Source organism: Paralichthys olivaceus, chromosome 9 (assembly GCF_024713975.1).
Source record: "Paralichthys olivaceus isolate ysfri-2021 chromosome 9, ASM2471397v2, whole genome shotgun sequence".
NCBI classification, from domain to species: domain Eukaryota; kingdom Metazoa; phylum Chordata; class Actinopteri; order Pleuronectiformes; family Paralichthyidae; genus Paralichthys; species Paralichthys olivaceus.
In genome coordinates this window covers 22,449,780-22,464,114 of record NC_091101.1, presented here as the reverse complement: position 1 = coordinate 22,464,114, position 14,335 = coordinate 22,449,780, and the positions used below count along the sequence as shown (strand labels likewise).

Below are 14,335 nucleotides of genomic sequence, written 5' to 3'. Positions count from 1 at the left end.
GAGGAGCGTCAAGGAGGAAAGGCAGAGAGAGACTCGACAAGATGAATTATGCAAAGCTGTCAGAGGCGGCTATTGTTGGAGGTGCTGGCTGTGTTAAAGGGAGCCAGCCCTGATCTCCACCAGCTCCATCAACCACTCTCACCACTCCCCATGGCTGAGCGCCGTGTGATCTGTGCTCCGGCAAATGGCCAACAACAAGATGAGAAGGGGGAGGTAGAGGCGACCGGCCTGGCCACTTGGTGACAGGTGGATTGTCTTGGAGGGACACGCCAGCGACGACAAGCACGCTCTTTATTACCGTTATTTACAGAGGTCACCGACGGGGAGATCTGAGCTGATATGTACAGCAGCCCCGCGGAAATATAATTACCGAACAAAGGCTTCAGGAGTTGCCATTTCAGCATTCTGGTCAGCGGTGGCTACTCCTGTTTTGCAAAATGCTTTGTCTGCTGAAGTCAGGGGAGTGTGCCAACTCAGGCTAAGCCGGCATATTTGTTTATTCAATTAGTTTTACACAGAACTCCTTATCAGTTCCCAGACATCTTAGGAGGGCTCTGAGATCACTTCCCATTGTTGATAACTTTTGATCAAAATGTCAGAAAATACATTTAAAGATAATCCAAACACAATTTCTTGAAATGACATTTAGTCCCAAATATGATGACATCTATACAATAAAAAATTCCAATGCACAACCAGCAAATGCTTGTGCACAGTAAATCACTTCAAATGCAGTAGAGGGCGCTCTCCCGAAAAAACGACATCATGATCTGTATTCACAATTGTGATGTTTCTTTGGATTTTTACCATTAAGACGTTGATATTATAGATCAAAACTTACATCTGAAGTCTGCATCAGTATCTTAAGTCCACTTCGGTCACAGCTTTCAATTGAGGTTGTACACACATGAGTAAAATGCTTTTGTATTATCTCCGAAAGTGTCTGAAAAAGTTGACAGATAGTTTTTCATTTGGCCAATTAGTTTGGTTTGTGAATGTAGCATAGATCCATGTTATCAGTGTAGACTAAGTATTAATGTCAAAAAACCTCTACAAAATACTTCCTCAACGTTGATCACCTTCGAGGTCGAAGATTAATTTAAAATCGCCAGATTAATCTTGTCAAACCCACAAGTCCTGACAAAATGTGGAATAGTCTTACATGTAATGTTGTCTCATATCGTTCATTGCTGCAGTGCCTCTTCTAGACATATGATCGAAACTATGTTTTAGCTCTTAGCCCACCCTGATTGGTGAGTTGGCCCACTAGCGATCGCTCAACTGCTTCGAGTGTGCATCACAAATGTTCTGCCCCTTTACCCAAAGGCTTCATGACCCAGCTGTAAACTTCTCTGTATAGTAATGATCAACTCGTTCATCTGTGGCCTTTGTGACTTGGCAGACCTTTGACATGATAGACTAGAGGAAAGAAGAAAAAAACCCAAGAAGCACAATATGGACACTTATATATATAATACTAAAAGATATTTTACTTTTTAAATTTAATTCCTGCTTATTTAGCCATAAGTAATGAGTGTCAGAGATAATCGTTTCAGTTTTGAAGTCAAGCTTTCAGAGGCTTTAAATTATTAATTATATTAATTCTTGTCAATTAGTTTCCTGATGCAAGACTGTGTAATTATAGGACTGCAACCAACGATTATTTTTTATTATTTCTTTGCTCATGTTTTTTTGATTAATATTCAGAAAGTTAGAAAAAATTAAAAAGCAATCACAAGATTCACAAGTTGCTGGAATTGTCCATCCAACATCTTAGGGATGAGCTTAGAAATACTTCCCCAATTGCTTGAATTATCAATATTTCCACTTTTCAGGTTTTGATGAATAACATATCGAACGTCATTGGAGAAACGTCAAATTAATTATTGGTTCTCAGGATCCTTCCATATCCTCAAGTTGGAAGTGAATAACACACCCTCTCTTATCTGTGATAAATAGCAAACTGTACGTCAGAGATGAAACAGGTAAATCTCACTTAGATCCTTGAAACTTCTCCAACTACCCCGAGAGCCAATTGACTTGGACACGTTTCTTCGCACCATATAATACAGATGGTTTATGGTTTATGCTTCAGAGAAGTGCAGAGGTGTAGGACGGTACCAGGCGTCGAGGGGACTGTACTCAACTGGCATGGGAGTCGTTGGTACGTGTGGAGCAGCGCTGCGTAGATCATGAACTGTCTTTTTCCCTGCCTCACTGGCTCGCTAGAGGACCTCTGCATGACACTAATTTTGCAGTGTCGACTGTTCCGCTGAGCGGCCATGGGTGACTGACTGTCCCGATTCAACGTCACGTTCGAGTCTAAAAGGCAATGGAGGAGTTGGTGACACTGGAAAGGTTAAAAAAAAAAAAAAGAAAAGGATTTTGGCAAAAAAAATTGTGATTTTGATGAGCTGTGAAAAAGAGGGCAGGTCCTGTGAGAATAGTGGGAATGTTTATACGGGGACAAGATTGTCCACTTAAGGGTTTATAAGCGATTAGGACACAAATCTGATTTCTCCCGTCGTGGCGGCTTGTGTCTCAGTGGGCAGGACTCGTGGCATTAGCTGTTTTTCAGATGGTGAATCTCTTTACAAGTCCATAAAGACGAGGGGGGCCGTAATCAGGGAGGCTTCTGGGCGTGTCCGCTTGCACTCATCCTGTACATTAATCTGCCAATCTGGACGGGGGTGTACGATCCCGAGAGTGATGAGATGCGAGTGAGATGCAGTGTGTGTGTGTGTGTGTGTGTGTGTGTGTGTGTGTGTGTGTGTGTGTGTGTGTGTGTGTGTGTGTGTTCGGAGTTGACTGTCAGGGTTACAAGAGAGTGTCACTGATTGCATCTCGGCCCATCGGGGGAACAGAATGATAACCGGCAACTCCGTGAGAAGAGGCCGAAAAAAAATAAGTTGAAGAAGCCTAGAACAGCTCACAATTTTCATTATCCCTGAATCCCGCATTCTGCCAGCGACTGCATCCGTTTTTTGGGGAGAGTCCCTCTGGGGGCCGGCGCTATCTTGCAGCACGACAGTGCGCTATCCTGGCTTCATTGGAAGGTTTTTTTGATGCTTGATGTGAAATGAAGTAGATCTCATTTGGGGAAAGCAGGAGTCAGATACTCCAGTCTTACAGCTCAGCCAAGAGAGAAATGAAAGTGTGGTGTGTGTCTGCGTGTGAGTGTGTGTCAGGAGGCAGTGGAAAATGGCTGGTAATAAACACTTCTGACACACCGGGGCTCTCATCCACATTCCACTCAAGGGTTTTTTTGCAGATTAGTCACATTCTCACACCCCTTGTCCACATCGGAGAGCACAGTCTCCACCTGCGAAAGACTCTTCTTTGAATTTCCAACAAGTTGAGGATTTTTAACACAGACACGTCTAATGTTTGTGAGCACAGAGCCTAATCCAGCTTTTCAATGCGAGGCACATACTGGCTCAGTGCTGCAGGTCAGAGGGGTTCGGGGGTGCACAGCTGGGTCGTGGGCAGTGTTATTGACTGGTTTAAACAAAATGGCAGTGGACAGGTTTGTATTTTGAGAGAAATACTGTGTGATATCACCTTTGTTTGGTGTTTAAGCTCTTGATCGACTTTTGTTTCCACACAAGCGTCATGCTGCAGTTTAAAAGATCAATTCACCCCCCAAAAAATAGAAATACACATTTTCCTCACTTACCTCTGTTTGCATCAAGAGCAAACCCACAGTGAGGGGATCCAACCTGAGCTCGTCACGCCAGGTTTGGACAGAAAATTCGAAATGATATTTGGGTTTCTGTAATTGTGGAAAGATTCAGGCTCGGCTCTGTTTGGATACAAAAAACTGTTTTCTCAGACAGAGCTACAGATCGCACATGTAATCACTTTTCACTATCGAAGTCCCAGTAAAAGTTGGTGATTGCACGTACTGGGCTGTGTTTCTGGAGATGGGAGACACCCAGAGTGAAGTTGCATGCGTCCACCTCCATTGTGTGTGAATGGAGGCAGAAATCTCAAGAGTTATCTGAAAACCTGGACAAACTGAAATGGCACTCAGTAGAGCCCACACCTCCGCCAACACCCAACAGGCCCCTTAAATTCAAGCTTCACCTCATAAATAGACCTGATATGACTTCAAGATCTGTGAATTATTGCCTGGGAAAACAGTTAAAATGTCAAAATAATATCACGCAATGATAAATGAAGTGGTAAAAAATGTCCTCGATCCACCATTTTGTCCGGTTCCATGACTAAATCGTATGGTTTCTTCTTTGGTCCATGTCCCATCCTTCCAACAAGTTCAGTAGTTTTGCGTAACCGTGCTGAACAAACCAACCAACCAACCAACAAGGGGTGAAAAACATCCTTAGTAAAACCAAATCTAGATATCAGCATGGATAAGTACCACTTCCTGTAGAGATACGTGGTACTATTAACCAACACAAAAATAAATTCACTATATTATGTCATCTTCTTATCATCGTTACTATTCTGTGTGTGTGATCTGACTCTGGGTTAACATTATTGATTTTTAGTTTTGGATCAACTCAATTGAAAAATACTCAAGAAAAATAATCTCTGAATGTTTCTTCGAAAATAAAAAAAAAAGTATTTTCTTATTAAACTGGATTTTCTTGATGTGAAAACTCCCTGTGTGTGTGTGTGTGTGTGTGTGTGTGTGTGTGTGTGTGTGTGTGTGTGTGTGTGTGTGTGTGTGTGTGTGTGTGTGTGTGTGAAGGACAAGTTTCAAAATCGGCACACTGCAGATGAACTTGATTTTGAAGGCTACAAAACAGGAGGGATGAGAGGGAAAAAAAGTGTTCTTCTTAAGAGGGGGAGTCATGTATGGCAAGAGTTCACGGGTGAGGTCTCAGGGATGGGGGTGGTGGGTGTGCAGCGGTGGGGGTGGGGCAGTGAGAAGGGGATAAGTGTGTGCTTTTGAAGATGAAGCAGATGGATTAGTGTTATCTGAGCTCCTTGCTTCCTTTCCTCTTCTCTCTTTCTCCAGGTAGAGTGGGTGGACGACTGCGAGGACTGAAGAAGTGACCGGCAAAGGTTCAGGAGCCGGGAGGGGAGTTTTGGTGCGGCTGGGGAGAGTGAGAACCGGCTACAGGACGAGAATCACAACCAGGAGGGGAAGAGGAGGGGTTGAAAGAGAGAGAAATAATCCAGTGGCGAGAGTCTGAGGAGAGCGTCTACACCGAAGGGGAGAGAGGTGGATACCCAGCATGCAGGCAGCATGGAACGGGTGAGGGAGCAGCGGCCTTTCTGCTCGCTGTCCAAGAGCCAGAGAGACAGGGAGCGGGACTGCCTGAGAGACCAGGACCGGGAGCGCCGTTACACCGCCTCCTCTTCTGACCGGGAGGAGGGAGCCTGCCGCGTGCCCACTCAGAAATCTTACAGCTCCAGCGAGACGCTCCAGGCCTTTGACCATGACCCTACGCGAATGCTGTTCGGAGGCAGAGTCAAGGAGATGGTCCACAAGGAAAGCGTGGAGTACAGCAGGCCAGGTCAGCGAGGGCAAATGTTTGCTCCACTCAGATTTGTTTTTTTTTTGCCAAATGAATCTCCATGTTTAAGCTGAGTGGGATGGTTATTGACTCAGCCACTGATACAGTTATGTCTAACGCTGAAGCCTATATATCAGAGTATTAGTTTGATGACCGATAAAAAAAAAAGTGTGATTTCTAGAATTATCTTCATGTGAACTTAATCGTCATATTTTTTCAAAATGTGAAAAGGGAACATTTGGCTGCAAATCTGAGATCGTACGACTTGAGTACAACAAACAGAATCCTTAGAAACGTCATCAGTGGACAAAAATAGATCTGAGGATTTTAGTTTGCAGAATTCTTAGTTTTCTCTTCTCCTTAATCTGTAACAACATTAGAAAAAGAACAGAATGAAGCCAGTTAGTTGGACAGTGGTAAACACAATTCAATTATGTCAAACAAAGGCACAGCTTTGTTTCATTTCCCTCAAAGGTTCTGGGAAAACTCACGTTGGGTGTGATCCAGTGTTCGGCCACTTGGTCCATAAAATATATACCCTGCTGGACTGTGGTAGAATAATAGGAGGAAATGCTCGGTAAATAACTCTCTGCTTAAATTGGCTGCAGGAAAGTGCTCTGATTTCTGTAATTAAAAAGTTTGAGCAGTTTGTTCTGTTTTATGGCACTCCTTTGGCTCATAAGATTGCAATTAGAAAATCTATCCATTACTCCCTTACATTTTCTTGCTGCTAATTGGTGCCCATTTTAGAATTAATGGGATTATGATGACGTTGTTGGAAGAATGCAGCTTTTCTTTATTTCCTTTTCAAATTTAATCGTAACGACAGTTTCTTACATCATCACAGTAAATGTCAGATTTTAATGTGATCCATGTGGGGGTGGAACAAGAGCAAGTATTTATGTGCAGATTGATGAAGTTGTTATATTTCCTCTGTGTGTGTGTGTGTGTGTGTGTGTGATGAATGGAAATACATCTGGTTAGTTTAGATTGTATGGATTTTAATGTAAGAGGTGTATTTAGGGTAGCATGTAAACATTATTAGACATTTTATTTTCAGATATGGTTCACTGACCTTAAAAATACACACAGACAAACACACTTGTGTATATATATATATATATGGCATATTTTTTAATACAACAAAACACATCACAAGGTAACAAAAGTACAATTTAAAATTAAACTAAATTAAACTATATTAAACTGGACATATTTTGTTCCACTGTGTTTTTACAAAGTTGACATGTGACTGTAAGATTTTAAAAGTATTGATCAATAACTCTTTAAACCAATATTAACTGCTAATATTCATACAGTTCATTATATTCATACAGTCAACTGTCAACTGAATAAATAAATGTATTAATAATATTTATGATTTCCAATTAGGTTTAAAAGATTTATATTAAAGGTATAAGAAGCCAATGTTATTTGAGTATTTGACGATGTAATATAACAGAAAGACTTAATTGTCATAAAATTGAGACTGCTACTCCTGGTTGGTGCATTAGAGTTAAATAAAAGTTACCTTTAGTACAGTGATGTAAACTTACAGTGCTTAGAACACATTAAAGAACACATTCCACTCACGATATCATGCAGTTAGTTCAATGAATGTGTCACATGCACTATAAAGGTCTAGGGTTTAAATGGAGTATATGAATTCATTGAGAATATAATTTTTAATTCAGGGACTTTTTAATGAGGTTAACACCAGATATTTTTGTTTATTTTGCGCCTGTGTTCTTTTTCCAAAATAAAATAAATAAATGTATTTTGCGACAGTGTCTTTGAAGACATGGGAGGCTATTATTTCTGTTCCTAGTCGACACCAAGTAATGAGCCTTAACAACTGGAGAGAAAACAAAATTATGGTAATGATTTAATGTGAAACAGGGTGTGTCTGGAACTGTTTCTCAAACTATGAATAATAAACAGAGGCCAATGTTTTCACGTGTTTGGTTAAAACGTCTCATCAACCTGAGTAATGTTAAAATCTTATTTTGTTATTTAAAAGCTGCTCCGTGTTGTGAGTTCACACCCATGCATGGATCTTGATGAGTTGATGAGTGTTAAGCAGCTTGGGAGGATGTTGTAATGGCTTTAATTTAACAGCCCTCCTCCTCTTCCCCCCCATCAGCTCATGGGTTAAGTGTTTTTTTTCCGCCCGGCTCCCGGCCATTAACCGCGTTGTTGCTTGGTTTGTTAACTTTACAACTCCTGTCATTCACAGGGCAGACATTTTCGCTGAGGCAACTCGGGATCTGTGAGCCATCAGCTCGCAGAGGCTTGGCACTCTGCCCCGAGACGGGCCTCTCCCACCCGCTCAGCAGCTACTCCAGAGGACCCGTCGCAACAGAAAACCATGAACCTGTATCACCGGAACGTACCATGACTCTTTGGGGAACGGGGGCAAAGTCTGGGCAGAATTCATGCCTCTCCAGCCGCTCTAACTCGGCGCTGACGCTCACTGACACGGAAATGGACAATAAATCGGACAATGAGATGGGTGAGTAGGGCGCACGTTTCTTTCTGTTTAAGCTTTGAAAAGCTTATTTGTTTGCGGCTCATGCTTTCATTGCTTTTCAAAGGGGGGAAATCACTATGTGGGGAAAGAGCAGCAGTAGGGGTTGGATTATGGGTTGGCGCTGGAGACGAGCCCCTGATTGGTGGAGGGAGAGTGCGAATGCGATTGGTGGGGCTGGTATCTGGAGAGGCATTTGCAGCTGCCTCTCTTTGGATCAAAGGCGCGATTCCTCGCCGCATGAGGAGAAGAATTCGGCCTCGCGATTGAGTGGTTTGCTGGTCACCTGGTCCGTCTCCACAGGAAGCAGAGGAGTTTGATAAAGTTTCCCCACGGGCTAGCGCATAGTCAAAGATAGCTTTGTGTGAGATTATGCCTGGAAATTCTTCAGTGGTTGAATGGACAGGCACAATGGCTGATTAAATGGGTACAATGGTTTGAAGTGCAAATTTGATCACGCTGGAAACCTGAGATGGAGGATCGAGGTTTTCTGTTTGAAAAGGGCAAATCTTTGTTCCGTCTAGCAGAGGCAATGACTGGAGGACTGCTGCCAACCTGCATTGTTGCTTGAGCCCCCTTGTTTATTTTACCAGGACTTCCTGAAAGGCCAGTTTGCATTTTGGGAAAATAGTTCACACATCGTTTACTTCGCTGTGCTGCTTTTCAACAGTATGACTCTTTATTTTGAATTAAATGCATCTTTTCAATCAGTTTTTCGCCCTTCATAGATTTTTTGTTCCCTCTCAGCTTGATATGTTTTAGTGCAAAGCTTTTAAAATCTCCTCTGTGACGTTGAGTGCTCCTGACATTGTGCATCACTCATCGCATGTCCAGTCCAAGCTCATCCAACGTGAAGCTCTAATTATTTTAAGGAACTGATGATCTCAGAGTGGCAGGCAGTTAGAATAATTAGGGTTGATCACACTTTCCTGGCAAGAACATTAAGGAGAGGCCCAAAAGTAAAATGTCTTGTGTTCATGTGCTATCAATTCTTATCCTGAAAACATTGGCTTCATTCTGACATTTGAGACAAGTCATTTTCTTAATGGCAGTATTCATCATAGGGAGCTCGGCTCGGGGTGGCAGCGGCGGAGGAGGGGAGCTCAGTTCATCTTTTACTTTTTCAAAATGCCATCAGAATTCAAGAGCGTGTATTTGCTCTGGTGTCTGGCCCTTTGCTTTCGTCCGGTACACCGTATACATTTATGAGTCACTAAAAGCTGGAGCCTAACCACAGAGGTGCCGGTAAACATAACCCTCGCCTCCTTAGTGCCCCGGCTCCAGACACATTTGTTGGGGAACATGCCAGGCATGAAACCAAATCACCAGCCACCGCTTCATTCTGTGAGACAATGCCGGAGTCTGCTTTCAGAGGGTTCACCTGTTCTCCAGTACACACACACAAACACACACACCTTCTCTGCAGTTTCTCTTGGGATCATCCCAAGGAGCTGCCGCTGATTGGCTGTTGTTAATACGACGTACCAATGAGGTTTTATCTAACGTCACCATAGAGAAAATAAACAAGACCTGCTGGACCAGTTGCCGTGCATTTTAATGTTGTAAAAATAAACCTTATATATACCCAGTGACTCATCTATTTACATCAGTGTGTTTCTGTTCTTTTAACGACACTTTAACGCGCTGATGGAACTGCTCTGCTGCAGAGAGAACAATGAGAGTTTCGGTGTCATTTGAAATCCTAACCCTGAATTCAAAAGCTTAAGTCCTTTTCATCATTTGGATTTTGAGCGGGAGCAAAGAAAAACCTCGCCTCTGTTCCATCTTCATAGATCTTGGCCTTTTTTTTTGTCAGGAGGCATTGCACTTTTGACTTTCACTATTTAATGAAGCAGCAAAGAGAAATGGCCCATCCAAAGGTTTCCATCAAGTGAATATGCATGCAGAAGCTGCGACAAGGGGCCGTTCAGCCCCACTTATTCATAAATGAACTCAATATTTCATTCTAATTCGCTCTGTTCTACAGTGTTCGACACAGACAAGTACCAAAGCCTCAGTGCATTTGCAGAGCGGCATCTGCCAGGGTTAACCTCCGTGATCCGAGAGAAGGAGGTCCACCTTTTAAATAAAAAAGATGAAACCTGAGTGGTCATCTCAGAGTTTTTGAATGGACCTTTTTAAAATGTTAATATCCAAATTTTTACTACTTTTACATCTAATAATGATATATTCAAAACCAAATTGGAATACTGTGTCCTTTAACATATTGTTTAATATTATTATCATTATTATATCAATCACAGCAGATTCTTTGTAACACTACATGGAGCTGTAAAAAAGTGGTAAAAAAGGAAAAGAAGAAATATGTTGAGCAGCTTACATTGATTTTGCACTTAAGATAATCTCCTGCCACTGATAGAATCCCTTGAAAACAAAATTGATTGATTAAAGTGTCCGTTTTATTGGTTTTCTAGTTGTGAGAACGGCCACGTGACCCTGAACAGTCGCTGCATATCTCAATAGATGACACCGTCTTGTGTGTGCACAGCATCGATTACATGAGCAGTGCACAGTAAAGTTTGCTGTCAGGCTTAAAAAACTATACCTTATAAAGATTTATCATTAATTTCCTCTAGTTAAGAATTACACAAATTACCTGATTTCTAATGTGTAAAACTCCTAATTTTCATTCTTATTCTTATCTGCGACTCATCAGATTCCTTATTAATAAATCTTTGACGATAATAACAAATAAAATAAAAAACAATCCACGCTAGTTCTCCCCATGCAGGAATAATTTACAGTCATTGCCTTTACCTGACAGTGATAGCTTACTCTACACAAACACACACTCACACACACACATTCACAGCACATATGTTCACTTAGCGTCTCATGTTACATTAGCACTGCGACATGTAGCAGCTGTAAAGTGTTGAAGTGTAAGTGGCACCCTGATAAAAAAAGAAATGTTTGCACTCAGCAGCTGAGGTGACACAAAAGTGAGCTTTAAACAGTTTTGCGCTGGGAATTTCTTAACTTTGTCTCCGAATGCTGCAAAAGTCTTCACACGAGACCAATCAGGCATCTTCAGCTGCCACATTCTGCCGAACGTAAAAGAAAAACGACTGCCCCTGTTCTTAAATCTCAACGCCAGTGAGCCACAGGACTGACTTTAAAGTTTTAAAGCCCATTTTTAAATCTCTTAATGGATCTGCTCCTGAATACATAACAGCCGTGTCCGATATAACCCTGTGCGACCTCTGAGATCACAGGGGGAGTGGTCTGCTGGAGCTGCCCTGGGTCAAATCTAAACATGGAGAAGCAGCTTTCAGTCACTGTGCTCCATCAGTTGCAATTTTTTTTATTTTAACCAAAAGCTTTTTTACAAGGTCATAGCATTTATTCTATTTTGATTTATTACTCTACACAGTTATAGCTATTTGAATATTTTTGAAATTTTGATTCCATTTTATTTCTTTTAATCTTTTCACATCTTGTATTCTACCTTTTTTTTTATTTAACAATGCTTGAAACATTTTTTTTAACTCTGCTTTCAGATTTTAAATAGTTTTCTTTTCGATATTGTCTCCGTTTAGCTTTTAAATGTCCCTGAACAGCACAGTGAATCTACCTCTGTGCACAAAGGGGCTTTTTAAATAAAATTGCCTGCACCTTGAGTTTTTTTCAATTTTTTTTTTTAAATCAGCTGCTGGAGATTAGAACAGAAAATGAAATCATTATATATATATGATTCAGTATTTTTTCCAGGATGTTTTCTTTTTAAAGGGGCTGATGCTGCAAAAAAACAGAAAATGGAAACCCCATGGGGTTTCTTCTGTGCAACACATGAAACACTGTGATTTGCTCCCTTATAATTTAGTGCTCGGAATGAAGATTCTCACTGTTTTAAAATAGTTTTATTGTTGAAATTGCAGAGTTTCTCTACATATGTCTCTACCTGACCTTTTCTGAAGCGCCTTGAAACATATGTTATTTAAATCTATAAAACTTTGTAATGCGATTGAAAGAAATGCTCATTTAGACGAAAACTGCTTTTCAAACACAGAATAGAAAATTATTTCTGACTTCACCCAAGCTTGTGCTGGAAATGATAAATGTTTAAAAAGCATCCAAACACCGGATTTGCATGGGTTAGAATATGGGTCACTTGATGTCCCTGGGTACATAAGAAAAGATGAAATATGTGCATATATTTTTTATCTGTTATTTTGGAAACCGTACCCTTTTTTTTTCACTGTTTTTATCATATTCAACTTTTACATAAATGGAAAGTATATTTGTCAAACTCTTATAATTTAATATACCTGTAATCTAAAAAAACGTAAACACTCAAAGCAGCCTTGCTGGTGCTGTGCTGCCTGAGAGGAGCAAACATGGAGAACAATACATTTGAAGCGTGAGCAGATAATGTCCTCATCTAAAAAAAAAAAAAAATCTATTTATTAATGTGGCCCTCTGTGGGTTAGTGACCTCTCTGCAGTTACCTGTCCACTGCTGTCACTTTACTGAAATGATTATAATTTAGCCAGTTGTTGTCGTGTATAAATATTCGTTTTGTAGGTCAACGTATAACTGCTGCATAAAGGTGAACGCAAGAAATAGAGAAAGATCTTTTATTTTTTTTCCCCCCACACTGATGTTGACTGCGCTCACTCCAGAATCAATATTATTCCCCTCATAAAACATGAATGACTGCACGGAACAGAAACATAGCATGGCCCACTTGAGTTGTATTCCTAATAGGGTGTGAAAAACCTTGCGCTGACTTGTTAGGTGCCGCAGCTACAGCACTGCAGCACCTCGTGACAGCTCTCCTCGTCTGTATAAACCGTCACACATGGGGTTTATTGTTAGTGGGAGAGGCTCGACACCCGCTGACCTCTGGGTGGGAGAGAGAGAGAGACTTCTCCTGCAACGCCTGTCATCCTTTGTGAGGAGGCATCACTCGCTCCGGTCTGCACCTTCTGTCCTAAATCATTTTTGAGGGAAAAACAAGAAAAATGGATGTTTTCCCGGTGTGTATGGCTTGTGTGGATGTTTCAGCACCTCGTACGTCTTCACTGGCACGTTCACGTCCGGGACTGCATGCTTACGAGGACATGTATCAGAAAATAATTTGTCCAAGTGAGAGGTCTACATTTTATAGCTCACAGATTCATTGTGTGAGAGGTGCCAGTAAAAGGTTAATTAAATCAGTCGAGGAGTCACAGCAGAGTGTGCTGTAGCACAGCAAGCACCAAAGGCTTTTTGGGTGGGAGTATGAAAGCGTATCAGACACCCTCTAACATGCGTCGCTGTGTGCATGTGTTCCTGTTCTCTCGCTCGGCACCTCTCCCTCTCGTCTGCCTCACGCACACACACACGTGAACACACTCTCGCTTTGCTTCTCACACTTTATCTCACTAAGATATGAAAAAGCAAGCAAAAGTACAAGACGTCTACACACGCGCAGGGACGGGCGCGCACGCTGGGACGTCACGCTGACGGAGGTGGCACGCCATCTGTCAAACTCCTGTCTCAGATCTGCGCCTTGTATTGTGACAGTGGAATCAGCGTATTGATCGTAGCAGGCAGAAATCCTCCCTCGCCACTTTCATAATTCAATATGGCACAAGCAGACCACAAAAAAGAATAAATAACATCAGAGAGGTTTTTTTTCCCCCGTTTGGTCAAAAGGGCTGGCCATCTGTGATGTTTTTTGAAGAACACGCCAAACAGGGCTGAGAAAACATTTTCATCATTTGCTAACGGGAGCCGGGAAGGTGTCTCATGTCTCGTCAAAAGAGGAGGCACGCTTTGATTGCCGTCATTTATTGTCATCAGTTCCCCGCTCGCTTGGCACCGTCTCCAGTTAAGTGCTCACATTGTTAGTGCTGGGGGGCGACGGGGGACGTGGAATGCGGCGCTGACGTGCCAAGGTGTGAGCAGGTGTTGGGCTCATCAGTCTCGTCAAAAGATTTCTATTTTGGAGCGAAGCTCGTCAAACCCGGAGGACGTCGGCGCCCTGTTTTCTGCGAAGAGCAAAAGGTCGGTGACATTTGAAGCTTCACCCAAGCGAACGACAAACTGACCGGTTTTGGATTCATCCATTTGTCTTTTGGGTGCAGACACATTCCTGTCAACACATTAACACGACAGCAGCACATGGTGGAAAAGTTTCTGCTCACACCACAGATACCCCCCGCAGAGTGGATGATCTGATTAGACTTTGGAGTGTCTGGCTGTATAAATTTGCATATTAAAATGGCAAAAACAGATTTTCTTGAAGCTACTATGTCCCTTTCATACATAGATGAGAGTCACTACTGACAACACAGATGTGAAAACACAGAGAGAT

The 14,335-nt window shown here is 41.9% G+C and overlaps 1 protein-coding gene across 7 annotated transcripts in view; it reads left to right on the top strand.

The window, feature by feature from the left end:
• The window catches only part of LOC109627387 (teneurin-3), a 149,115-nt gene that overhangs the window by 8,867 nt on the left and 125,913 nt on the right, over positions 1-14,335 (top strand). For all 7 annotated transcript variants that reach the window (XM_069531377.1, XM_069531376.1, XM_069531375.1 and 4 more), the window contains exons 2-3: positions 4,985-5,486; positions 7,723-7,998. In XM_069531377.1, the coding sequence (XP_069387478.1) occupies positions 5,216-5,486; positions 7,723-7,998 (547 nt within the window). In that variant the 5' untranslated portion in view covers positions 4,985-5,215. The remainder of the gene's footprint in view (positions 1-4,984; positions 5,487-7,722; positions 7,999-14,335) is intronic.